General features: G+C 39.4%; 2 protein-coding genes across 2 annotated transcripts in view; one reads left to right on the forward strand and one right to left on the reverse strand.

Annotated features, from left to right (window-relative positions):
* Positions 1 to 2,119: 2,119 nt before the first annotated feature.
* LOC127575285 (homeobox protein SIX4-like) lies at positions 2,120 to 21,814 on the reverse strand. Its single transcript, XM_052025052.1, is given in 4 exon segments — positions 2,120 to 6,479; positions 14,268 to 14,551; positions 14,553 to 14,960; positions 20,985 to 21,814. Coding segments are annotated over 4 exon segments (2,247 nt in total). The 5' UTR covers positions 21,719 to 21,814; the 3' UTR covers positions 2,120 to 5,658.
* mnat1 (MNAT1 component of CDK activating kinase) overlaps positions 20,755 to 26,115 on the forward strand; it is a 107,529-nt gene continuing 102,168 nt past the window's right edge. The window contains exon 1 of the mRNA XM_052025122.1: positions 20,755 to 20,890. The gene's annotated coding sequence lies outside the window, so the exon portion shown is untranslated. The remainder of the gene's footprint in view (positions 20,891 to 26,115) is intronic.

Below are 26,115 nucleotides of genomic sequence, written 5' to 3' on the forward strand. Positions count from 1 at the left end.
TGGCTCACCACCTGGAATTAGCCTGATTGACAGGTTTGGGTTCCAGAGAGGTCTCTAGAGCAGGCAGCCTTTTTTCTGACACAGGACTGTAAGGGGGCTGGGGATGGGGCAGGGTTCAAATCCCAGGGATTACATGGCTCACAGGCAGAGTTGGAAAACATTTATGTGAGATCACTAGAAAAAGGAATTGGCTATGTGACTTAGGTGACCTTCGACATTCAATGAGATCAAGAGTGATCTTCTACCACAAATTCATCTTTGCACTTTATCCCTCAATTCCCTTGATACCTAAAAATCTATTAATCACTCGCATATACTTAATCACTTAGTCCTCATGGTAAAGAATTCCAAAGATTCACAATCCTCTGAGATGAAGAAATTTCTCCTAACGCAAGACATTATTGGCCAAGCCCATAGTAGGGGCTCCAGCCACAGTTTCTCCAATCAGAGCAACCATTCTTAATTTCTTCCCAAACCAGCCCTTCTCTTTCAGTTGCTGGGTTTCCCCAAGTCCTGAGATATCAAGCTAGCCATTGTTAATGATGCCAAACAGATTAAATCAGAGCCCACATATATTATTAAAATATTTTATTATCAATGCACTTCTTGGGAACTGGTTGATAACCCTAACATCAATGGGGGGTAATATACAAAATGTAACCTTTCATCCAACCTCAACCCATCAGTTTACCATTTTCTGACTCTGAAGCCCAAATCCATTTTGCAACAGAAGGAAAGAATGTTTTCACTTATTATCACCCGACAGGAGCCAGGCAAGCAACTGAGTTGTGACAGTTTCTAAGTAGCAGAATATTTTTCCAAAGACAACTTGGAAGATCACAGGGAGAGAGACATTTGTTCACAGATACAAGGTTGTTTTTGTGCTTTTTGGAGAATGAAGTTATTGTGCTGCTACGTAAAATAGTCCAACAATATTCTGTGTAATGAAAATTTTAAAAGCAGCAAACTCTTGAGCTGATACTTCCATCGGCTCTAAAACAAATATTAATGGCAATTTATTCTTTTGCATCAGCCACTATCCCGTTACCTGCAAAATAACAGCAAGGCTGGAATGTCATGGTTTATATGAGAAGCTAACGAAGAGCAAAATAAATTACATTCAAAATCCCATTGAACTTGCTCGACTCAATTATTTTGGTTATATTGTGAGTTAATGCGGACTCTCATCTTCAAAAAAGTGTCTGTAATTTATTTTCAAACAAAAATATATCAAATCTCAGATCAGATTCCAAGTAAATATAAGTTGTTTGGCCCCTGTGACTGATCCAGTCACAATTTAAGTTTATTACTTCAGTTTTAATACGACCCGTTTTAAGATCATAAGAAATAAGAACAGAGTGGAAAACAGCCCCTCAAGCCTGCTCTACCATTCAATAAGATCATAGTTAATCTGATCTTGGCTTCAATTTCACTTTCCTGACCAGTCTCCATAAGCCTGAACTCCTCTATTGTCTAAAAATCTGTCTCAGTCTTGAATTTATTCAATAATGCAACCTCCAGCAGTGTCTGGGACAGAGAATTTCAAAGATTCATCACCATTAAAAAGGAACAACTTCTGCCTCTGTGCCTTAAATGGGTGATGCCTTAATCTGAAACTATGTCCTGTCACTCCCAATTGCCCATGAGGGGAAACACCCCTCAGCAGAACTCAAATGTAGCTAGGTGACACCACAAAAGAATTGGCTTATCCAACCTCATAAGTAATTTAAAATATGGGATGAGACCACATATCAATAGTTTTAAATACAACATAATTCTACAATACATTCATCATTCTGATTTAAAAGTTCTCCTCTTCAGTACCAACATGCCAGTGGCTAAATGCACTGCTTAGCACAATACTGAGGCAAACTATTTGATTCAATCCTTGCATGGTGTTCTGTTAATTTACTTAATTCACAGCAGTGATGAGGACAGCCCTACATATCACCCCCAATACACCAGTGGTGGGGTAGGGCCTTACAACTACTGGCAGACCCAACTGCAGTATGTATGGCCCACTATTTGATGCAGCACGGAGAATAAAAAGTGAGAAAGCTACACTGCCAGAGTTCTAGCTTTTCCCTACTACCTATGAACCCACCTGGATTTATGCATTTGTAGGGACTCGTCAAATTTTGGAATAATGCCCTCAATGGTTCGTTAGGGCTTCCAGCCCATATGAAGTTGGGAAACTGCTACAGGGCTTCTGTTGACAATGAAATCATATACCACCATGCTCAAGAAAGGAGGGGATTTTGTTTGTCATGTTAACAATTGAGATAGGAGGATACTATGATGGTCATTGCTGGCTATGCAAAAGTTAAGTCAACCAGCCAACATTCTGGTCCAAATTCTGAATTCATACATCAAGAACATTCATTCAATGCAATATAATAAAACAAAAGACAACACAAAATGTATAAATATAAAGTTCATTGAGTACAGTGTTTAGAAAAATAAGCTCAAATCATTTCAGGATATAAACAAAGGTCATGTAACAGTATAGACAAACCAGATTATACGTCAAAACTATTATTTAAAATATCTTTGGTATAATAAGGGTGAACACAAAACACTAATACATGCTCAATGTACCATCACCAAGAAGTTAGTGCAGTATAGATGTTTTAGCTATCCATATCCCTCACACTGGTTTGATTACGTCTATGTATACACAATTTAAAACGTTTATAAAGCTTCATGCCAAATCTACAGTACAGTAAAACAGACTTGAAATCAAAGTATATAACTTGCGATGGCTAATAAAACCTTCCCTTTAAATTAGTACCCCTTAAGAGTAAGCTACGAAACATTAACTAACAAATTCCTAGATACAGAAAAAAAGACATTACTTTTCTTCATGTGCAGTCAGATAAGGAGGTGACGCAGTGATACATTACCACTCCACACCCCAATAATTATTTTAGGGATGAACAAAATGTTTTTCTTTGCAAGAACCATTTAGAATAAGAACAAAAAAATACAGAGTACACAATGCACTGTCTCATACCTTGCATGTTTCAAAGTTCAGCAATTCAAAAAATAAATTGAAAAGAGGTGACTAAGATTTTAGGCAAATCAGGCTACATTACTTTACCAGCTGTTAGGTTGATGTTGGAGTACACAAACCCAATATTAGCTATAGTTGAAGAAATATGGAGTGTCATTTCTTAGGTAAGAAACCTTGTTCAGTTTCCTCCTTAAACTATCTACACAGCAGTTTTTTTTAAAATAAGGTTTTTTTTAAACTGATACCTTGATAAAGCTTTTAAAATTTTAAAAACAAAACTTAAAATACAACGTGAGTATCATTAAAAACTTTGCTCAAACCTCCTGCTGACATTGTCATTCGCTTTGGGGAAACTTTTATGCTCATATAAAAATATTCTTATCCAAATAATATGAAGATTGTCTCAACATACAGGCAGGCTCTCACATTCCAGAAAAATCATACTTGGCTACAATTCATTCCCACTTGGAGAAGAATAGTTTTTTTCTATTTACTGCAATGAGTTAGACAGGTTTTCAAATGCCTCACATTCTTAAAATATATTTAAAACCAAAGAGGCACTGAATGCAAAACAGCACATTAAGGTAATGAACATACTTGCATAAATTTAAAATGCATATATAAAGAGTTACAGGATTTCCATTTCACAAAAACAAAATATTTGTTTCACTTTTAAAAAACTAAGGCACGCAGGTTGGGGGAAGGTTCAAGTAGTTGGAAGTCAGAAGGGTCTGTACCAACAATCCAATTTTTTATAGTTTAAAAACTAACAGCAACAGATTAAGGCAAGTTTAAATTTGTAAGATACTGGTATGCTTTATGTGTAGTGACCACAACATGGCTTGCAGCACATACAATCCCATAATATTGGTGAGGAGGAGATGCATACTAAATAGCATGAATTAAAGTTGAGTTTAGTACCATGCTTGTTGAATTTTTGAAATGGGATCAGGTTACCTGGTAAAAATTGATAATACATTAAAGTGTTTCTCTGAATGGTAGGTAGATTGCAAAGTAGCAACATTTCAAATAGTTGAAAAGGACATCATTAAACTGGCTGAGCAAAGCTGAAGGTGTTCACCTCAAGGTTAATGTTATGAGTATACCCACAGTATTACCTTTTTTTATAGTATAGAATGTTATGTTTTAGATTTTGTTCGCTGGGTAACATGATTAGCAGAAGCTTCTCAGAAAAGAAGACTGAAGAGATATGAATCAACAAAGCAGCATCTTGACTTATCTTTCTGACTCAGTGACTAGTGTCGACCAGGAACACTGCAATGCTATAGCACTTTGATGATTGGGGAATATAATATAAACCATGAAAGCTCAACCAGATTGTGAACATAATCTGAAATTCTTAATTTATTGCAACCTAACAGTTCAAATCATGTGCTAACCTGTGCATAATGGATTGTTATATATTTTAAGTTCCATGTATAATATGATACATAAATAAAAGTAAATCAGAAACAAATATTTGAAGTATAAAAAGAAATTAGCTTAAAATGCTGCAAAATCCGATATTTGTTGATAGAGAGCAGGAATTGACTGAATGTGAGTGTGAATGTTGGTGGCACTTGTGCATCACAGTAATGGAACAGATAATTACTGGACTGCAACGGAGTAGATGAGGTGGTACTTTGTAAAGCACAAAGTCTTTTTATTTTTAATTTTGATATTGATTGCTTAATAATGACAGCTTTGAGTAACCCCAGGTGAATAATGATGTCAAGGCACTCAAATCAATGTACAGGAACACCATAAAAAAAAATTCCTGGCCAAGATTCAAGTAGTTCATTGAACTAATCACATGCAAGTAAAAATGAATAAAAACAGTTTCCCTGGATTTTTCATGGATTAGTACCAATTTGAGATAGTCACTTTTTCCACACATCCCATCTACATTAGTATTTTGTGCAGGTAGATGAACAGGAAAGGCACACTTCCTGTCAATTTTCACAGTACTTATTAGACTTCAGGACATTTAAAGATAAAATTTTAGACTGTAATGGTAGTGATAGCTTTGATGTTGATTGTCAGTTAATAGTCATACAAAAGAATGTCAAATATGTTTTCTATTATATGTTTTGGGTAGTTTCTTAAGAAAAATTGTTTGAAAATATGCAGAGAATAAATTACATTTGAAGAGTATTTCTTTCTACTTTTGTCTGGAGAGGGGTAACTAGTGTTTTTTTTAAAATAAAAGCATCTGGGTCAATTAGTGAACAGTGTACTGGAAATGCCAAATATAGTGTTAACATTTGCTGATGGCAGACTGATATCAAACCATGCATACAAAACAACTGATAGACACAAAAATAATAAACACATCAATATAGACATGTACTTTTAAAACAATAACCAAACTGTATTCTCGAGTTTAACTGACTAGATGAGTTTTATGCCATCTTTATACTTTGGAAAAATAAATACCAACTTAAAACTAAGAATTCTCAAGACTCCAGTAAAAATGCGTAACAGACAATGTTCAGTTATTTCGATCCATCCACAAGCTTTTTTTTAAATTATGAAGTAGATAAAGTTCACTAACAAAAACACTTCTGTATTTGGATGCCTTAATGCAAGGACGGAAACTATTAAAAAGTCTAATTTATAATAGTTAGCTGCATAGCTGTAAGCTGTTATAAATCACTGATATCTTCATCCATGGGAACATTTTGAAGTTTTGCTAGTTCTTTTTCTTCAGTTTCTAGTTCTTTGCAGACATTATTAACCACATCATTTATAACATATTTGGATTTAGAGTCCATCACTGTCAGATGGTTGCTAGGTTTGTTCTCTAAAACTACCAAGTAGTTTTCTTTTACCGGGGGGTGAAGTACTGACACATGTCCACTACTGTATTCATGTGCTTCCTCAGTGATGGGATTTCTGGGTTTATCTCCAATGTCAGAAGCTCCAACATTAGATTCAGTTACAGTCTCTTGGCCGGAGTGTGAGAGTAGATTGCAGTTCTGAAGTGTAACATATTCATTGTTGGCCATCGACACAGGAACTGCATTTGTGACAGCAGATGGCAAATGTTGATCACAATTTAGAGGTGCAGTTGTTGATAGTGGAAGACTCACTGTGAGGCTGAAGCTTAAGGTATTTGATGTATTCAATAGATTTGTTGAAGAAGTCAAAGGCAGACTCTGAGACAGGCCTGTGTTTACCAGGGATGACGACTGCGTTTGTAGGGTTGTAACAGCTTGATTCCCAGTAGATGTATTAATATTCAGTTGGTTATTTCCACTCACTGACATCAATTGAGAAAAGATAAGACCCCCTTCCAATGTGTCTTGCTTGACTGGAGCTACAGCCTGTCCTGAATTAGGTAATGCACACATTACTGCATTAGGTGGGAGTGTGGCAGCCAAGAAAACCTTACCTTGTTGAAGACTGGCTGCAGTACCACTTAGGAATGTTCCTCCATCAGATGTGTTTGTTATCAAAATGTTTCCTGTAAAACAGGATGAAGTATAAATCATATTGAAGTGTACATGTAATAATAACCCACTGTGAAAACATATACAAGAGGTACCCTATTTAATCTGTAAATAATGTCCTGATTTATGAAGATGTACAATGTTGGTGCCATATTTATTTCTATATAGTCAATTCTTCTAAACTGGAGGGGATAATAAAATGCACATTTAAACAAAACTGCAATAAGACCATTGAAAAAACTCCCAGAAACAAATATACTTTATGTAAAGAAAGTACTCAGAATGAAATTTGGGTTATAACCAACTTTTTAAAATTACTGCATACAATAGCACACAATTGTGTTGTTAAAACCAGACAGTAACAATTTTAGATCCATTGTTTATTTCATTCTACATAAAAAAGACATGCTGTCATATAATTGGCAATTATGTTTTCAAAAGCAAATTAGCATTGCGGTTACTTCAGCAGGACATAAACTCAAATACCGCCGTAAACCCCAAACCAGCAGAAAGACAAATAAACATGGAAATGGTAATTTGAAGTTGTGTATTTAGTGACTGCTCTGTAGATGGTTCCTCCATTAAAAAAACCACAGTAGCATCCTTTCTTCCCCGTCCTCCCCACCACCGCGCCCCCCCCCCCGCCCCCGATCTTACTTGCCAATTTTGTTTTTGCCAGACTGTGTTCCTGCTGTCAGATCTTTAGCAGAAATAAAAAGCTGGGCTATAACAGGAAAATCTAATGTTGCTGTCATTGATGGTACACGTACTACATTGTACAGCGGGTATGAATAGTTTAGTGAAACAAAAACTCAAAATTTGCCTGTGTTAGAAGCAGTGCAACACTGGAAATGAAAAGATTGAACAATCAAATAAAGTGCAATAGGATTAAAAACTGATAGAAGGAATGAAGTGCAGTGTCTTTCAAGATCTTCCAAACCTGTTGTAATGTCAGTTAGGGCATTGAGTATAGCAGTTGGGAGGTTATGGTGTGGTAGTACAAGATGCTGGAGAGACCACACTTGGGAGCATTGTGTTCAGTTTTGGTCACCCTGCTATAGGAAAAATGTTATTAAATTGGAAAGTAGTGTAGAAAAGATTCATGTGGATGTTGCCAGGGACTGAGTTATAGGGAGAGGTTGGATATAAGACTTTATTCCTTAGAGTGTAGGAGACCAAGACGTGTCAGGGAGGGTAGAAAACAAATAATGGTACTTATGTTAGTGAGGTCCAAGTCCAGTGGAGAACTATTACAAGCTTGTTAACTCTCAAGTGCCCAGCAGGCACTCCCAGAACAATACAAACTAATTCACTCAGCAAAAGGAGCATTGCACATGGAATGAAATTATTTGATGCATATTGATTCAGGTAAAGTAGTGGTGAAATATTCTAGGAAGTGCACAACCAAATTTTTGGAATGACAAGAAACAACCCAGAATTGTTTCACTTTGACCCAGAAAGTCCATTTTTAAAAATCACACTGCACTAAAGAAAGCAGCACTGCATTATCAAACTTCTAGGCTTATATACTCTCTCATCACAAAACTTTACTGTCTATTGTCACACTACATTTCTGTGTCAGCTATTCCACTGCAGATTCTGATGTCCAAAATTAAAATGGAAACTCCTTATGTAAACTTGTCACACTGTAATTACATTCCCTCACTAACGGTGGGGCTGTAGTACCTTAGTTTGGTACCTCATTAGCACTACTAGTACTCTTCAGCTAGTACTACAGGGAAACTCCCATGCTTCCTTGCCCCCAAATCCATCTCTCTGCTTTCTAAACTATTTTCAGCACTGTATTAACTTGACATAAGAATAATTGGAAGTAGAAAGATATTAAACAAATAAAAGGACAGGGTGCATAGTTTTAGAAAGGGTGACTGAATTTTTCTCTGTATACTGTTCATATGTCACTGCCCTCTATTCCCACCTAATTCTATTTGTTTTTGATTGTCCATGTGGAATGAAATAGGATACTGACTGCCAAAATTTAAAAAAATGCAACCAAAAGCAAAATAAAAAACAGCTAGTTAAAAGCAAATACACAGGAACGTGGCACAGGAGGTTGTGCACCTTCCTCACCATCTCCAACAACCCTGTTCAATTCTGACCTCTTGCACTTCCTGTGTGGAGCTTGCACATTGCCCCTGTGACCAAGTAGGTTTCCCCAGGGTGTTCCGATTTTCTCCCAAATATGTACTGCTTGTTAGTTTAATTGGTTACTCCGAATTATCCCTAGTGGAGGTGACTGGTTGAAGAACCATCTGCTTTCATGGGTATATGTGAGAGAATGGGTTACAGGGAAATAAGTGCTGGATGGGACTGATTGGATTGCTGAGAGCCAGCATACTCAATGGGTGGAATGGCCTCCCTTTATGTTGTAGGAAATACAAACTAAAAAGTATATAATATAAAAATATCTGAGAACATCAATGGAAGAACTTCATGAGTGCACGGGTTAGACAATGAGCAAGGGGTGGTTGATGAATGTGACTTGTGTGTGTGACAGGTGGGATATGGGAGACAGGACAAGAGACCATATTCAAACTTGTAAGTAATTAAAAAAAAGACAGAGTTCTGGCTGTGGATAAAAATGAGTGATGGGGGGGTGGGGTGGAAGTGATTTTAAGGAAATGGAGATAGGTGGTCTTGGTGAAGGAGAGGATATGGATTCATATGCTCAATTCAGGCCAGGTTATAGACTGGGGTTGTGAACTGTTTGCTTGATACAGCAGCCAAAGAGCAGGATGGAACTGGTTAAGAAGGAATGGAGTTTGCCTTGGGACCTGAAGGTAAAAGTTTCAGTCTTTTTAACATTTACTTGGGTGAAATTACAAGTAATCCTCAAATAGATACTGCGTAAATAGACTGACAATAAAAGCACCAGAAAAATTAAGTGGAATGTATATACATCTTCAGAGAAAGACTCCAAGAGCTAGCATGGTAGAAGAAAAATGAGAGTGGTCCAATGATAAATTGCTGGGAGGCTTCATAAGCAGGAACACTGGAGGATGTTTTCATGGAATGACCAAAAAGGTAAGAGTGGAACCAGAACAAATTTCAGTAGATTGATGAAGATGGTCACGTCAAAGCTTTGAGACAGACTGAGAAATGCAAAGATGTTGAGAAATGTGCCATTGTACACTTTGGAAAAAGAAATAAATGGGCAGATTATTATCTAGATGGGGAGAAAATTCAAAGTACAGAAGTTCAAAGGGACTGGGGGGTCCTCGTGCAGGATACCCTAAAGGTTAACCACCAGGTCAGATTGGCAGTAAAAAAGGTGAATGCTATGTTGGCATTTATTTCGAGAGGTATAACATATAAAAGTAAGGAAGTGTTGATGAGGCTCTATGGGGCAATGGCGAGGCCTCATTTGGAATACTGTGTGCAGTTTTGGGCCCCATATCTTAGGAAGGATGTACTGATGTTGGAGAGGGTTCAAAAAAGATTTACGAGGATGATTGCCAGAATGAAAGGGCTTACTTATGATGAGCGTTTGTCGGCTCTTGGACTGTACTCACTGGAGTTCAGAAGGATGAGAGGGGACCTCATAGAAACATTTAGAATGTTGAAAGGACTGGACAGAGTAGATGTGGCTAAGCTGTTTCCCTTGGTGGGCGAGTCCAGGACTAGAGGGCACAGCCTTAGAATTAGAGGGTACCGGTTTAAAACAGAAACGAGGAGGAATTTCTTTAGCCAGAGGGTAGTGAATTTATGGAATTCTTTGCCACATACAGCTGTGGAGGCCTGATCATTGGGGGCATTTAAGGAGGAGATTGATAGGTATCTAATTAGTCAAGGTATCAAGGGATATGGGGATAAGGCCGGAAATTGGGGCTAGATAGAAATAGTTTTAGTTTAGCTCATGGAGCAGACTCGATGGGCAGAATGGCCTACTTCTGCTCCTTTGTCTTGTGATCTTGTGTACTTTGTGATTATATGTTGGGTTGCTTCAAAGTCCAACTAAGTTATAAACCACAATACAGTGATTGAAGGATGGTACTGTGGAGGGTACCAATACGGATTTTGGAGATGACAATCTGAACAGCTAATGGAATTGACAAAGTGAACATTCTGCACACCACCTGCCACCCCCCCCCCCCCCCCCCCCACCTCCAAGGATAGAGGTGTCAATTATTTTCTTTGAGGATGATGATGCTGATAAATTTTAAAAAGAGAGTCAGGAGGGAACCATTCAAAATATTAGCAGGCACAGGGGCCAGGAAGAGAAGTTGCATAATCAACAGTTCAGTGATATGTGGTCAGGACAGAGAGAGTTGTGTCACATGGACAAGAGAAGCTTGGAATGGACACAGACAAATACAGGATAGAAACTAGGGTGGATGTGGGGAGGTGGGGGAGAAATTGGCTTTGTGGTCATACAGGAAGAAGACTGAGCCAGGCAGGTCTTTATCTTAGAAATTCACAACTTCCTCCCACTTGTCAAAGAATGGAGGGGCATGGAAGAGGGATGCAAGGATATGGATGGCACTGAATAATCCCGGTCTGGTGAGCAGTTTTGATGGATAGCAAGGCAAGTCAAACCATGCCTGTGATGAATGAATCAAAGCAAACTTCTAAAATATATTTTTTATAAAAACTAGGACATCAGGCAAATGCAACTAAATGCATGATTGGATAAAAACAAGTGATTCTTTAGAGGAGCTGCAGTTTACAGAGGATGGGACACAAGCCAGCAAAACGTTAACAGTTGAGTCTGGAGATGACAAATGATCTGGATGATGACTTCAGCTATAGCGAGATGAGGACAGTGAAGTTATTGAGGTGGAAATAGGACATTTTATGTTGGAAAGTAAACAGGTTTACTGTAAAGTCAAGATAGAGGACAAGATTGTGAACATCAAGAAAAAGGAAAATAGGATGGAAGGAAGGAGGCTGACAAGAAAATCTTTTGTAAAAATCCACCCTAATCTCCCGAGAAGGCAGATAAGGGGGGGGGGGGGGGGTGCCAGTTTATCCAACTCATGGACTTGTTAAATAGAGAGCAATGATGTTTTCCTCCAACATTCAAATTCCTATTATAAATTCATAGAATTATAGATTAATACAGCACAGAAACAGGCCAGTCAGCCCAACTTGTCCATACCAACAAAGGTACCCATCTATGCTAGTCTCATTTGCCCACATTTGGCCTGTATCCCTCTAAACCCTTCCTATCCATATACTTATCCAAATGTCTTTTAAATGTCATTATTGTACCTGCCTTAACTACTTTCTCTGGCACTTCATTCCATATGCACACCATCCTCTGCATGAAGAGGTTGCCCCTCAGGTCCCCTTTAAATCTTTCCCCTCTCACCTTAAACCTATGCCCTCTAGTTTTTGATTCCCTTTCCCTCCAAAGAAGACTGTGTGCATTCACTCTATCTACGCCCCTCATGATTTTATACACCTCTTTAAGGTCACCCCTCAGTCTCCTACATTCCAAGGAATAAAGTCCCAGCCTGTCCAACCTCTTCCTGTAACACAGGCCCTCGAGTCCTGGCAATATTCTCGTAAATCTCCTTTGCACTCTTTCCAGCTTAATGACATCTTTCCTATAACCGGTTGACCAAAACTGTGCACAATACTCAAAGTGCGGCCCACCAATGTCTTGTCCAACTGCAAAATAACATCCCAACTCCTCTCCACAATGCTCTGAGTGATGAAGGCCAGCATACCAAACACTCTACCTGCGATGCCACTTTCAGTGAACTATGTACCTGTACTCCTAGGTTTCTCTTTTGGGGGTGGAAGGGGAAAAAAAATGTGAGTTTGTAAAGAAAAAGTGAGTAGGAAAGGAAAAGGAAGAAAGAACAATGAAGATAATCTTAAATGGTAGTTTAATCTGTAAGATTTTTAATCTGAAATAAAACAATTTCTTGGGGAGAATGGTTAGAAACACAAAACAAAAGAAAATGCAGTAAGAAGGGACTAAAAACTTAAACTGAATGTAAATTACAAACAGTAGGAAAAATTCCCTTATTTGTGCCTCAAGGGCTGGAAAAGCTTCTGTTAGATGAGTTCGTGCAACAGCTGTCCTGTTCCGAATTATTACTTTCAATGTTAGTACAGATCAAGTTAGAACTGAATAAAATTTAACCCTGAGAGCAGTAAACTAATCTGGTACCTGGAAGACTAGCATATTACAAAGTTATTCAAGATAATTATTGTACATTGAAAGACGCTAGACTCTTATGAGCATGCCCATTCTTACTCTCTTGTTCACACTTCCAATTGATTGGTGTTCATTTTAACTCATTCATGTGACCAGATATTTAAACTGGTTCCAATTGCACACTGGAAGAAGTTGCTAAAGTACAGTAACAATATAATTATTTTAATTCAATGCTCTTTTAAAGATTTCTTAAATGTTTAAATAGACAACAGGTAGGTTCTGTGAATGGACATGTTTATCTTTTTCTTATTAAGATAATTCCTTCACAATGAACTCAACAAACCAAGTCCATAAATTGACACAGTTTACGTTATAGAATTTTTGTGCCAGGAATTAAGTTTTAACAAATACAGATACAGAATAATTGTGCATGCTCAATTGTTTAACATTTATTTTAGCGTTCTGCCAACAGTGCTGCTCTGTCGACTGGGGAAGGGAGTACTAGACCTATGAAAACCCTATTGTTGGCCTGCATTCAGCCATCACTGTCATTTGCTACTGGCACTACAGCTGGTTCTCAGGAGCTATGCAAGACTCATTCATGGGGACCTTGATCTTCCAGTGCTTCATTTATACCCAACGACACTGGGCGTACCATTATCAGAAGAGCTGCAACAATTCAAGGAGGTGGCTCAACTTCAAGAACAATTATGGATGGGCAATGAATGCCAGAAACACACACTTCCCATAGATTAATAAGGAAATAAAAAAATCAGAGAGCAGGTATCAAATTCAAGGTTGTCATCAGCCACAACACTCCAGTGTGATAGGCAGTGATTACTTGCTACCTAAGCATTACCAGTATTCAGAACAAAATGGGTTTATTCTGATAGGTCCTGGAGAGGTTACCAGATGCCTTTGATAAGATTATTGGTACATCCAAGGCAGTGTTTCAATTCTGATCTAATTTCAGACAAGGAAACTTGGTCTGCTAAACCTGCATAAGGAGCCACTGCAACAGAAGTTGAAGTTCACAATGGTGAAGAACAGAACAAAGGTCAAGATGTACAGCCAATTTTCAAAAGGGAATCAGATCTTGCCAATGCCTTGTGACTTTCACCCAGTGACCTTGCTTAGTGACTGAACCACACTGGATAACAGCAATGCTGCCAAATTTTTTTTGTGTAGCAGTTGGTATTCACCATGCAAATACTGTACTCATCACATTTCTAGCACAGGTCAGACACAAGTTTCCTTTTTTGTTGGAAATGTCATATTGCAAAGATAAATTCCACAATGCATTTTTGTTTTGTAGGTGAAAGTTGCAAAACGGGCCCCCAGTCGCTCAAAGATTCAACAGGAATTTTCCACAATATACATGTCTGTCAGCCCAGATACCAATCCAGTTAAGTAAGCTGATGATGTTTGCATGCAGCTGGTCAGCTGTTAAGGAATGAATATGGCCTACATTTGTCAGACTTACTGCTTCTCAGCTCTACAGTGCCACTTCCACACACAATACTAAAATGCAATGTCAATAAAATTATTAATACCTTACATTTGGTAGTATGCAATCAAACTAAGCTGTTTTATTTGAGAGTCAAGAGTGCAAAATATATTGAACAGACTAAGACATTGTCTGGATCACAGAAAAAGAAATGCAAATGCAACTTGCCTTGTGACGAAGCAGCAGAAACAGAAGGCAGCTGCAGTGAAGGTATCCCAATGTTTCCATTTACCAATTGGATATTATTTTCTGAGTTTTGAAGCTGCACGAGGCTATATTGGTTTACTTGTGTTGGGCCTCGATTAACTTCTGCAGAACTTGAAGACGCCTCTTCTTGAGAGGGAAGGACATGTACATTTTCAGTTTTAATTTCAGTGCCACTAGCAGAGCCTAGGAAGAGAACACATGAATTTGGATTGAATGTCATAGTTGAACAGAATGATGATTCTGACAAGTTTTTTAAAAATCTTATTTGAAGAACAGCAATTCTTTAATAACCTACCATTTGAAATATTATTAACCAGCACACTTGGAGCGGCTCCTACTGGACTTAAACTTATTGCTTGGGCATTTCCTAAAGACAGCCCATTAACAAGGACACCGGTGGGCCCTTGGATGAAAGAACTTCCATTGTAAAAAACAGGAGAGCCATTTGCAGTTACAAGGTTTCCATTTAGTAGTATGCCAGAGGAACTCTGGGAGGGCTTCAGTTCCCCAATATGATGCATGAACATGCCTTCTGGATGACCATGGACGTTGGATTGGTTCATTCCCTCAGATGGATTGGACAATGGGCGAGGCGACATGTCATCTTGACCCTTGCTGGATTCATCTTCGGTACTGTGATTACCATCTGACTCACTGCAGAAACAAGTTTAAAATTACACGTACTGTGTTATTAATGTTTGTTACTTAATAACAATATTTTAAAGCAATTCTTTAAGAATATTTAAGTTATTTTCACTTGGCATAACAAGGACGGATAGAATTTTAATCCTTTGTCCTAGCAGAACATTAGAACGATAGCATATTTGTAATTCACAAATAGCATTCATCTTTACCTTCTAAAGCTAAACTGATAGTGCCCACCTGAAGATCTAATAATATGAGTTTATGGCAGCTTCGTTTTATATAATATCTGATACCAAAATAAATATATTGATTACCAATTTCAGTTTTGCACTCAGCGCTATCAAGGGGTCCTAGAAAAGAGATTGAATTTTGATTTTAAAAACTAAAGATGATCACTCAAATCCCCTAAAGACATGAAATATGATGAAAATTATATATAGAAAAAAATATACTGTATCAAGAGTACATCATGCAGTAAGTGTATCTATTTGAAATGTACACTTTTACAAATATCAGAATAGATGTTGTTTTAAAATTACCATAAAGTGATTTTCCAACATACTGTGCTGAAGGAGGAGAGGCTGGGTCATCCAGTGACTCAGACCATTAATTATTAAGTCCTATGAGAAATGCTTCATCAAGCTCAGAATGACGGGATCAAGTTTTCCTCCTTCATGGCCCTATGAAATGTGATTGGCCCAGAGGTGGAAAAGAATTAACCACAATTCAGTTTATAGCGGGCATAGGACAGCACCCGTTCCAACTAACAATAAAGATAATAAAATTGACAATAACTCTTTAGTTAAATTGATACAGAGAAGTGTACAAATGTACACAGGACACAGATACTTCTGTGTAGAGTGTACAACAACTTGGGTGATGCAGGGGCATGAAAGCATTATGGTTTAGTTACTGGATTAGTATACAGATACACAGTTTGAACCCCACCTTGACTGCTCAAATATAAATTAACATTATTTCATAAATATGGAATAAAGACATCTGTAATAGTGATCATAAAAACCTATCTGGTTCACTGACATCCTTCAGGAAAGGAAAATATGCCATCCTAATCTGGTATGGTCTATATGTGATTCCAGACCCACCTATGTGGTTGTCTCTTAACTACCTTCTGAAATGCTCAGCAAAACCATTAGTTTGGGGGACAATGAGGGATAGATAAGACCATAAGACATAGGAGCAGAATTAGGCCATTCAGCTCATTGAGTCTGCTCCACCATTCTATCACGGCTGATTTATTTTTCCCTCTCAACCCCATTCTCCTGCCTTCTCCCCGTAACCTTTGACGCCCTTACTAATCAAGAACCTATCAACCTCCGCTTTAAATATACCCAATGACGTGACCTCCACAGTCGCCTGTGGCAATGAATTCCACAGATTCACCACCTTCCTCATCTCTGTTCTAGACGTCCTTTTATTCTGAGGCTGTGCCCTCAGGTCCTAGACTCTCCCACCAATGGAAACATCCTCTCCACATCCACCCTATCCAGGCTTTTGAATATTCGGTAGGTTTCTATGAGATCCCCCCTCATCCCTCTCAACTCCAGTGAGTACAGGCCCAGAGCCATCACATGCTCCTCATACGTTAACTCTTTTATCCCTGGTATCATTATCGTAAACCTCCTCTGGACCCTCTCCAATGCCAGCACATCCTTCCTTAGATATGGGGCCCAAAACTGCTTGCAATACTCCAAATGTGGTCTGACCAAAGCCTTATAAAGCCTCAGCATTACATCCTTGCTTTTATATTCTAGTTCTCTTGAAATGAATGCTAACATTGCATTTGCCTTCCTTACTACCAACTCAACCTGTAAGTTAACCTTTAGGGAATCCTGCACTAGGACTCCCAAGTCCCTTTGCACCTCCAATTTCTGAATTCGCTCCCCATTTAGAAAATAGTCTACACCTTGGCTCCTTCTTCCTAAGTGCATGACCATACATTTCTCACTTTTGTGTCCATTCTCCCAACCCATCTAAGTCCTTCTGCAGACTCCATTTCCTCTACACTACCTAACCCTCCACCTATCTTTATATCATCCGCAAACTTGGCCACAAGCCATCACTTCCATCATCCAAATCATTAACGTATAATGTGAAAAGTAGTGGACCCAACACTGACCCCTGTGGAACATCACTAGTCACCGGCAGCCAACCAGAAAAGGCCTCCTTTATTCCCACTCTTTGCCTGCTACCAGTCAGCCAATCTTCTATCCATGCTGGTACCTTTCCTGTAATACCAAGGGCCCATTTCTTGTTTAGCAGCCTCATGTGTGGCACGTTGTCAAAGGCCTTCTGAAAATCCAAGTAAAGAACATCCACTGACTCTCCTTTGTCTGATGATAAATGCCAGCTTTCTGTGCATGTATAAATAAGGGCTTGCTTTCTGAGGCTGCAGCTACATCCATTCTCTGTGAATGATACAACTGTGTAATTGTAGAGTGCCCAAACTCAACCCCTCCACCATTCCCACAATGGCACTTTTTGCAGCATCCCAGGGCCATTCTCCTGGAGGTTTGGCTGCAGATGTTCCAATAAGTTGAATGGTCTGTGAGCAGCGACTAGGCCTCAGGTGGCAGATCCTAAGGATCCACTCCCCACCCAATGATGGTGCTAATGTACTTTTGACAACTCGATGCCATAAAAGACCTCTCAACTTTTAAATGTTTCTGAGATTTAGAGACGTACAATGTTCAAAGGGTTCCAAATCATTTTTAAATAAATTTATTTTAAAAACATGCAAGTGAATGAAATTAATTTAAAACCGCAAATAAAGAAAAATGAATGGGGTCACAGTCCAGACCTGGCGTAAAGCTGAGGGACCAGGTGTGAACTTCATCCAACCCCTCAGCTCAGTATGGCTGAGCTCCACCCCTGAACTCAGTGTAGAGTCTAGCAGTGCAGCAGCAGGTCAGATGTCCAGCTGAACTGGACAGCATATAACGGATGAACTGCACACAACGTAGCCAACTGGTGGTTCTCAATGGAACTGCCTGCTGGTGAGCAGCTTCATCTGCCTAATAGCATTCACAGTTTTCCAAGGTTCATTGCAACCAACAAGTACTTGTGAAATGCAATGAATTTACATGCAATAAGCATCCACAATAATAATATGAATATCCTTGGAGCTTCTTAACATAAATTATCTAACTTTGAGTGAACGTTGAGGAAGGAATAAACTTTGGGCAGGACACTGGCAAAAACTACACTTCTTGCCTTCAACATTACCTAAGAAGCAGATGGGACCTCAGCTTGTTGTCTGAAAGGCAGGCAACATCTCCAATAATATATCAAACCTTCAGTACTGCACTAGATTCTTGGGCTCCAGCTACAAATGTGGGATGTCAAAATTGAAGTCCCCAGATTCCCAAATCTCACCTTTAGAAATAGAGACAAAAAGTATAATGACCAGGAAGTTATGCTGAGTGCATGTAGACACAATTGTGAACAATTATAGGCAAAACATTTCAGGAAGTATGAAAAGGCTTTGGGGAGGTGCTCAACAAATGAAGGATAATGGTTACGTGGCTTTCTAGAAAAGATGGATATTTCCTCAGAACAGAAATTGGAGGTCTTACAGGTGTCTAAAATAACGAAACATTTTGACAACTAATAGTAATCAACCTTACACCCATTTCAAAGGATGCAAGATAGATAACTAGATTTCAGATAATTGGCAAAAGAGCTTGAGGTGACAAACAAAGAGGTTTTCTGTTTTGAGCGGTTAGGATTTAGAATGCATTTCCTGACAGGATGGTGAGTACATTCAAAAATGGCTTACAACATGAAATTGTTTAAGTACCCAAAGGATATCCAAAACTGCAGGGATATGGGGAAGCATTGAAAGGAATGAGAATAAATGGATCATTCTTCAAAAGGGGCAACAGGATGAACAACCTCCTTTGTTGTACTATGGCAAGATAGGAGATGAGCAACATCCTTCCCATCTGCTAATCAGCAGGTACCATTTCAAGTTCTCGGTAAATTGGATTCCTCATTTATTTTTACCAGTATGTAAAATATGACCTACAGAGATTTCAGCGTGAAAGTAGCTAAAAGCTAACAGTAATAGATATACACTTTAATATGTCATTACTTTTATGGTAGTATTTATCCCTTTAAAAATAAATGACAAGGTTCTGCTAAAAAACATGCAGATTGATATCTGCACCAATAATTCTTCTGCTCTGATATTTATCTAATAGAACTTCGTTAATTTTAGGAGATGCACCAAGAAACAAATACTTCAAAAAGGTATTGGATAAGTATTTGATAGTTGATCAAAAGCAACAGCTTCTATTTTTACAGCCAGTCATGATACAATGTTTTGTTTGAAGTGGATCATGCATCATTGTCTCTACTATATCATTTCAGAAATTTACATTTATGTTTCAGAGTGGATTGCTTCCCAGATTGTTAGTTTATTGGATTATTTTATGAAAATTTGGAACTATTCTTCTTTTGAGTGTGCAGCTGATCTGTCTAAATAAAAGAATCCATCCTCCGTGTTGTCATTATGGACGGACGGAGGCTTTCAACTGACTATTCTTGCGTTCTTTATGATTTGGAGACCACAAATGACAAAGTGCATTACCCTGAATGTAAACATGACTTATCTTTTGGAATGCTTACTGTTCCTTGATGTATTTCCATCAAGTTCTTATTACGTTACGGACTCGCAGTTTGTTTTTTCAGTTATCAGTTAAATGTTTTTAATATTTTGTAAATAGGATGGTGCTGAAAATACAATTGTTGAGGTGCCCGATCACTGTTGAATCCGTATTTCTCTCTTATCCACTTATTCTTTATGTGCTTGAATATCTCAAGCGCTCCCTTTGCTTCGAGGGCTTGCTTTCTCCCGCCATCGCGATCAAACAATCCCAACAGTGCAACTCACTATGGACCCCTGTGACCTTTAGGTCTCACAATGTAATAAGATTGCAACTGAGTAGTTCTTTCCCGAATCATTACCAATGATTCCCTGATTCCATGTGTGGGTGTTTTGCACCAGGTACCTTTATGAAAAAGCAGTAAGAGAGACAAGACTGGCCCATGAGTCAGAAGCCTAATTCCTATTCGTGGAATTTGACTTTTCCTACACAACTGCATGCCGTGCTGATCGAGTACAAAGGCGTGCTTTACCTCGTTTACTTTACAAATGCCCTGCAGCAGTTTCTTACATCACCATTTGAAAAGAATACAGTTCCAACTTGTCGCTCGACACTACCTCCGCCAGGTGCGCACTCACCCCTTAAATACAAAGCATTTCGGCGACTTCATGGAACAGGGAAAAACGAACGTTAATCCGCCACACTGGGTTAGATCCACCACCCACACACACACCCCTCACAAAAAAAGGGGGGGGGGGTAAACAAAACAAAAAATGGAATCAGCTCAATTCCCATCTCCCAGTGGAAGGGGAAAGCAAAAGGCGGAGAAAGTGTTCTATGAGAGATGTGACCTAGTGCAGGAAGGAGTGGGATGAAAGAATTAGGAGCAAACTTGGTGCGGAGAAGTGAACTCGGCTGAAATTCGAGCCGAATGGGAAAGACTCAGGTTTCAAAACAAAGCCAAGAGCCCGGCCATGCTGCAAAGCAGCTTTAAAAACACCAAAAATAACCGGCGCTGGCTCACACACACTCGGTGCCTTCTATCTTTTTAGGAAGAAAAACAAAACAGGATTACACAGAAGAAACGAATGACCTCTTTGTTCTCTTCAGTCTCGTTTTTTTTTGTTTTAGGGCAGAACACTTCCCTCAGCAGTTCGTCTGCCGCCCTCCTCCCGGGGCAGCGGTCCGCACTGCCCACTGACCCCGCGGGCTGAGCTGGGCCGGTGGGGGGGGGGCGGGGGGAGGTGGTTTGAGACAGACACACCGCACACTTCCAACGATCCTCCGGCGTGATCCATTGTAACTTTTGAGGTAGGAAAATAAAGGACTAGATAAGCGCCATTTTGTGGCATTTAGGAAGCGCCCCCGGGAACCGGGAGAAGTTGGGAAAGTTTTACCGCCTCACCTTTTCGACTGCGTTTCCGACGGGTTTCGGTCCCGCTGGCGCCTGTTTTTGAACCAGTTGCTGACCTGGGTGAGGGAGAGTCCCGTGATCTTGGCTAGGTTGCGCTTCTCGGCCGGCGAAGGGTAGCGATTCTGCTTGTACAGCTCCTTGAGCGCGTTGCGTGACTTCTCCTTGAAGCAGTAGACCCTCTCCTCGCCGTCCCATATGGTACGGGGCAAGGGGAACTTCCTGCGCAGCCTGTACTTGTCCACGGCCCCCAAAGGCCGGCCCCGGACCTTCTCGGCTTCTGTGTACCGGGCTTTGTACCACAGATCCTGCAGCGAAGTGTGGCACGACGCGTCGAAGTTGTGGCTTTCCAGAATGCTGTAGAGTTCTTTGTATCTGTGCTGGTGGAAGGCCACCAAAGCCCGTGCTTTTAGGATGCTTTCGTTGCCACGTAGCAGATCGCTAGGAGGCAGAGACCAGAGAAACTGGGCTAAGCGATCCAGGTTCCCCCCTTGCTGTAGAGCCTCGCACACGCACGCCACTTGCTCCGGAGAGAAAGTCAGAGCCGACGCGGGGTTGGTTAAAAGTTCAACGGGAACCTGCTCCGTAATCTCCGGGTTTGCAGACAGTGCACTTACTTCAGGCTCCAGAGTGGCTGGAGAGCCCAATGCATTGATCTTTGGCTGCAGGCTGGCGTTCTCCTCTTTAACCTCAATTGTGCTGGTGATTTCGCTGGAAGCGGAAGACATGATTCTCCTTTTCCCCCACCCTCCCACGTTACGCCCCAAAGCCTTCTTTTCTCGGCTAGATTTAGCCGATCAGGTTTTGCCCCCCCATGCAGATGACTATCTCCCAGGATGGATCTGTGTGTTTTCAACGTGACGGCGACCCACTCTGCAGTAGAATCGGGTCGTCCTCTCTACTAGTGATTGGTCAATTTTTCCGGAGGGTGGGTCCAGATGGATTAAGACCTAGCTGTTTCTATGGAAACTGTCAATCAGCTGAAATTAAATTTCCCTGACTTTCTGGCAGAGAAAGTAGTAGCTAATACTGTTCCTGTCGATTTTCCATCTTTCTTTCTCCAGAAATCTGTGGTTACTCAATTTTGTTTTTAATTAAGCAGGATAATAACTTTTTTGAAAATATTACTTATTAATATATTTCGGACTTGTGCAAACTCTAGGCAAATCAAGGATGTAACTCAGAACGAATGAATTTGTAAATTATATTGGATTGGTCACACATTTCTTTTTTACTCATATGGACACACGTGTAAAATGTGTAAAATACACAAATAATTTATTAGTATTCCCCTGTTCATGGTGGCTGCTTTCTCAGTTTTGCGATAGATTATGAATGTAAAACGTGATTTATTATCTGTCTTTAAATTCATGTGGCTACTATATCCCCCAAATATTGTCCAGGGAGGTAAGAATGTGATCAGATGAAGCACGTGATTTTTTAAAAAGCCATCAATCCTTCAGGTTCTTTCTTTGCTTGCTGCAAATATCATTGACAGATGACACCAACTAAGGACAAATGATGTTAATTTTACCTCGAGAGGATCCGATTAGTTTCGTGTCAGGTTTGGTGAGAGACCGCAGATGCTGGAATCTGGAGCAAAAACACAAAGTGCTGGAGGAGCTCAGCGGGTAAAGCAGCATTTTGTGGAGGCAGAGGGATGGTCGACAGTTCGGGTCGAGACCCTGCACCAGGAGCTAGAAAAGGGTAGATTATTGGCTCTGGATTGTGTCCTTCATCAGGATAGAACTGAAAATGGTACGTCTTTTTTAATAGTATCAGAACAACATAAAACAGCGGAAACTCAAGCAAGTAACAAATTCAGCATCACAAAAGAGTTGAATTCGCCTGGTGTATTTAAGGACATCAGGAACTTCATTTTCATTTCCCGTGAATTTATCCATGACCCCCTTCCTGTTAATTCTCCTTTCGTTGTTTATATACCAATACATTTTTACTATTACTTTTTATATTCGTTGATATTTTAATCTTATATTCACCGTCTCTTTACATGGTCTTAATCTCTCGTTCAAGCTCACCTTGCAATCTTTTATTTATGAACTATGGATCGGGATTTTCCCGTAGATTAATTTTTATCCTCATTTTGTTATCCATGTCAACTGATCTTGGCCAGGTATTTTTTTCAGTTGGAATATATTTCTCATGAAAGCTGTTGATTTCGCATTGAAATGTTGCGTATTGTTGTACTACTTTGATAATATGTTTGTCCTTTTACCTTTCTTGGGACATTCGCTCATTGTTGGCTTTAATCCAGTCTTTTCTTTACTCGGTATTAATATCTGAGCAAGTTGCGACTCTGGAAAATAAAAGACCAAGCGGAGATCTTTAATCTATTATTTTAGGTCAGACAGGAGCTTTATATCTTATTTCATTCCTTTGCCAGCCACTTTATTTGGGATTAATTGTAAATCTGAATGATTATAATTGTTATTTACCCCACTCATTACCAATTATATGCCAACACACTTTTTCCTCCATTTACTTTCCTTATGCAGTGATTTGCAGTTTAATACTAGTTGTGTGACTGAGCTCTCGCTGTTCTTCATTTTAATCCAAATGGAGTTTGTTCCTTCCTCTTTGCTGGTTATGCCCTTCCTTGGTACTGCCAGTGGGTTGTTCCTTACCCTGCCAACGTCAAAATAAAATTGTCTCACACTTGCTGACAGTGCCAACTCCCACGGGACTGGGTTCATGATAGTTTACCATACAAATAAATGATTGCACCTTATTGTCTACCTGCAATGCACTTTTCTGTAGCTGTGACACTTTGTATTCTGTTATTGGTTTTACCCTGTACTACCTCAATGCACCATGTAATGAATAGATTTGTACAAATGGTATGCAAGACAAGTTTTTCACTGTACCTCGGTACAAGTGACAATAATAAACCAATACTAATACCAATTTGGATTCATAAACTGGAAGTAGGCTGTCAAAATTTCCAATTATGGGGGCCATAATTAGGTGTGGATAAATGCAAGGGTACATTAGAATAAACGATAAATGAGATTCATTATAGTGAAGCAAGGTGTGGTTCATGATGATAGGTGGGAAAGGAGACCTTTAATTTCTTGGGAAGATTAAAAATTAGATTGAATGGAGGAGAAAAGGATCTGGGGATATCAACACATGCAAACCCTGATACAGACATGGCTGATGACAAATGCAAAATAAAAATTGGATTAATTTTAATTGCAACAGTACACAGAAACAGCCAGACCATTTTAAAATCATGTAGAAATTGGTTGAACCATATTTGGAACACACCGTGCAGTTCTGGTCTCCACACAACAAAAAGAAAATTGAAGCATTGAACAGAGTGCCAATAAAAAACTGCACAATCTTTACCAAAATCTTGAAAGGATACAACTGTCAGGAACTAGAGAAATCTTTAATCTATTGAAGTCTTTAAAGTTATGGAAATGTTTAATCGTGTGAATGCAGAGGAAACATTTCCATTTGTGGGTGAGTCTAGAACAAAGCAGTATAAAGATAAGAAGCCACTAATAGATCAAATAAATAATTTAGGCTGAGCTTCTTAGCACAAAGTGATGAGAATGTGGAAGTTGCTGGTAGATGGATATTTGAAGATGATGTTTATAGAGACTTCCCGATTCCATTAGTAGGCCAAATAGCTGATCTGTTATCAATGGAGCCTCAAAGTACAATAAATTTGTTTGGTTCAGATATGAATTATCCAATTTACCTTGAGAGATTGGCTTAATTCTAAAGTTCCAACATCCCTTTGACTCCAAAGAGACTTTGTTTATAACTGTTCCAAAGGAGTCTGTCACAAATTGTAAAAAGGCAACCAAGAGGTGAGGATTTGAGGCCTCTCTAGGTGGATAGTATAAATAAGATTCTTTGCATATATCCTAGCCTTATTAGTCCACTCAAAGTTCATCACCTCACATTTCAGGATTAAACTCCATTTCCCTGCTCAAATTACTAACCATTAATATTGTTCTGAAGCCAAAGCTTATCCTCCTCACTATCAACTACTCCACCAGTTTTTGGATCATCTGCAAACCATTATCCCATTGCCATTTGTGCTGGAATTTCAGGTTGAAGAAGAGTTAAATAAGTGAAGTGACACCAGCTATTAGAGAAAATGGCACAAATTAAATGCCCCCATTATGGTGGTACCCAAGGTAGATATTGCCATCGGTTTATGCAGAGATTGTAAGGTGTTCAATAGAGTAGTAACAATCCTTTGCCAATATCTCAAGATTTGTATGCTGAACTATTAGGGGCAAAGGTCTTCACTATCTATAAAGCTTTGTTTACTTTGCCCCAATATCAACACATGACACTCCTAATTGTTACAAACTGGTTATAACCCATCACATTGAGCAGCACGGTGGCACAGCAGTCATTTTTGTTGCCCCACTGTTTGAGGTACATGAGTTGAATCCTGATCCTGGGTGCTATTATAACATAGAACAGTGCAGCACAAAGCAGCCATTCAGCCTACTACGTCTGTGCTGAACACAATGCCAAATTAAATTAAATTTCTTCTGCCTGCACATGATCCATATCCCTCCATTCTCTGCATATTCATGTGCCTAACTAAAACCCTCTTAAATCTGCTTCCACAATTACCTCTGGTAGCCCATTCCAGGCACCTACCACTCTGTGTAAAAAAATTTCTCCTTCTCGCCTTAAACCTGTGCCCCCTAGTTCTAATTCTCCTGCTCTGGGTAAATGATTCTGACTATCCTGTCTATGCCCTCATAATTTTATTAACTTCTATAAGGTCACCCCTCTGTCTCCAAAGTTCCAGTGAGAATAAATCCAGCCTGTCCAATCTCTCCTTATAACTATAGCCCTCCATTCCAGGCAACATCCTGATGAATCTCTTCTGCACTGTCTTTATTGCTGCCGCATCCTGCTTGTAGTCTGGTGACCAGGACTGTATACAATACTCTAAGTGCGATCTAACCAATCTTTTCTACAGCTGCAACATGATGATCCAACTCTTATACTCAATGCCTTTTTTACTACCCATCTACCTATGTCACCACTTTCAGGGAATATGGAGTTGCACCTAACGTCTCTCAGTACATGAACGCTCCTCAGGTCCCTGCCATTTACTCTATATGTC

Source organism: Pristis pectinata, chromosome 1 (genome assembly GCF_009764475.1).
Source record: "Pristis pectinata isolate sPriPec2 chromosome 1, sPriPec2.1.pri, whole genome shotgun sequence".
Lineage (NCBI taxonomy): Eukaryota > Metazoa > Chordata > Chondrichthyes > Rhinopristiformes > Pristidae > Pristis > Pristis pectinata.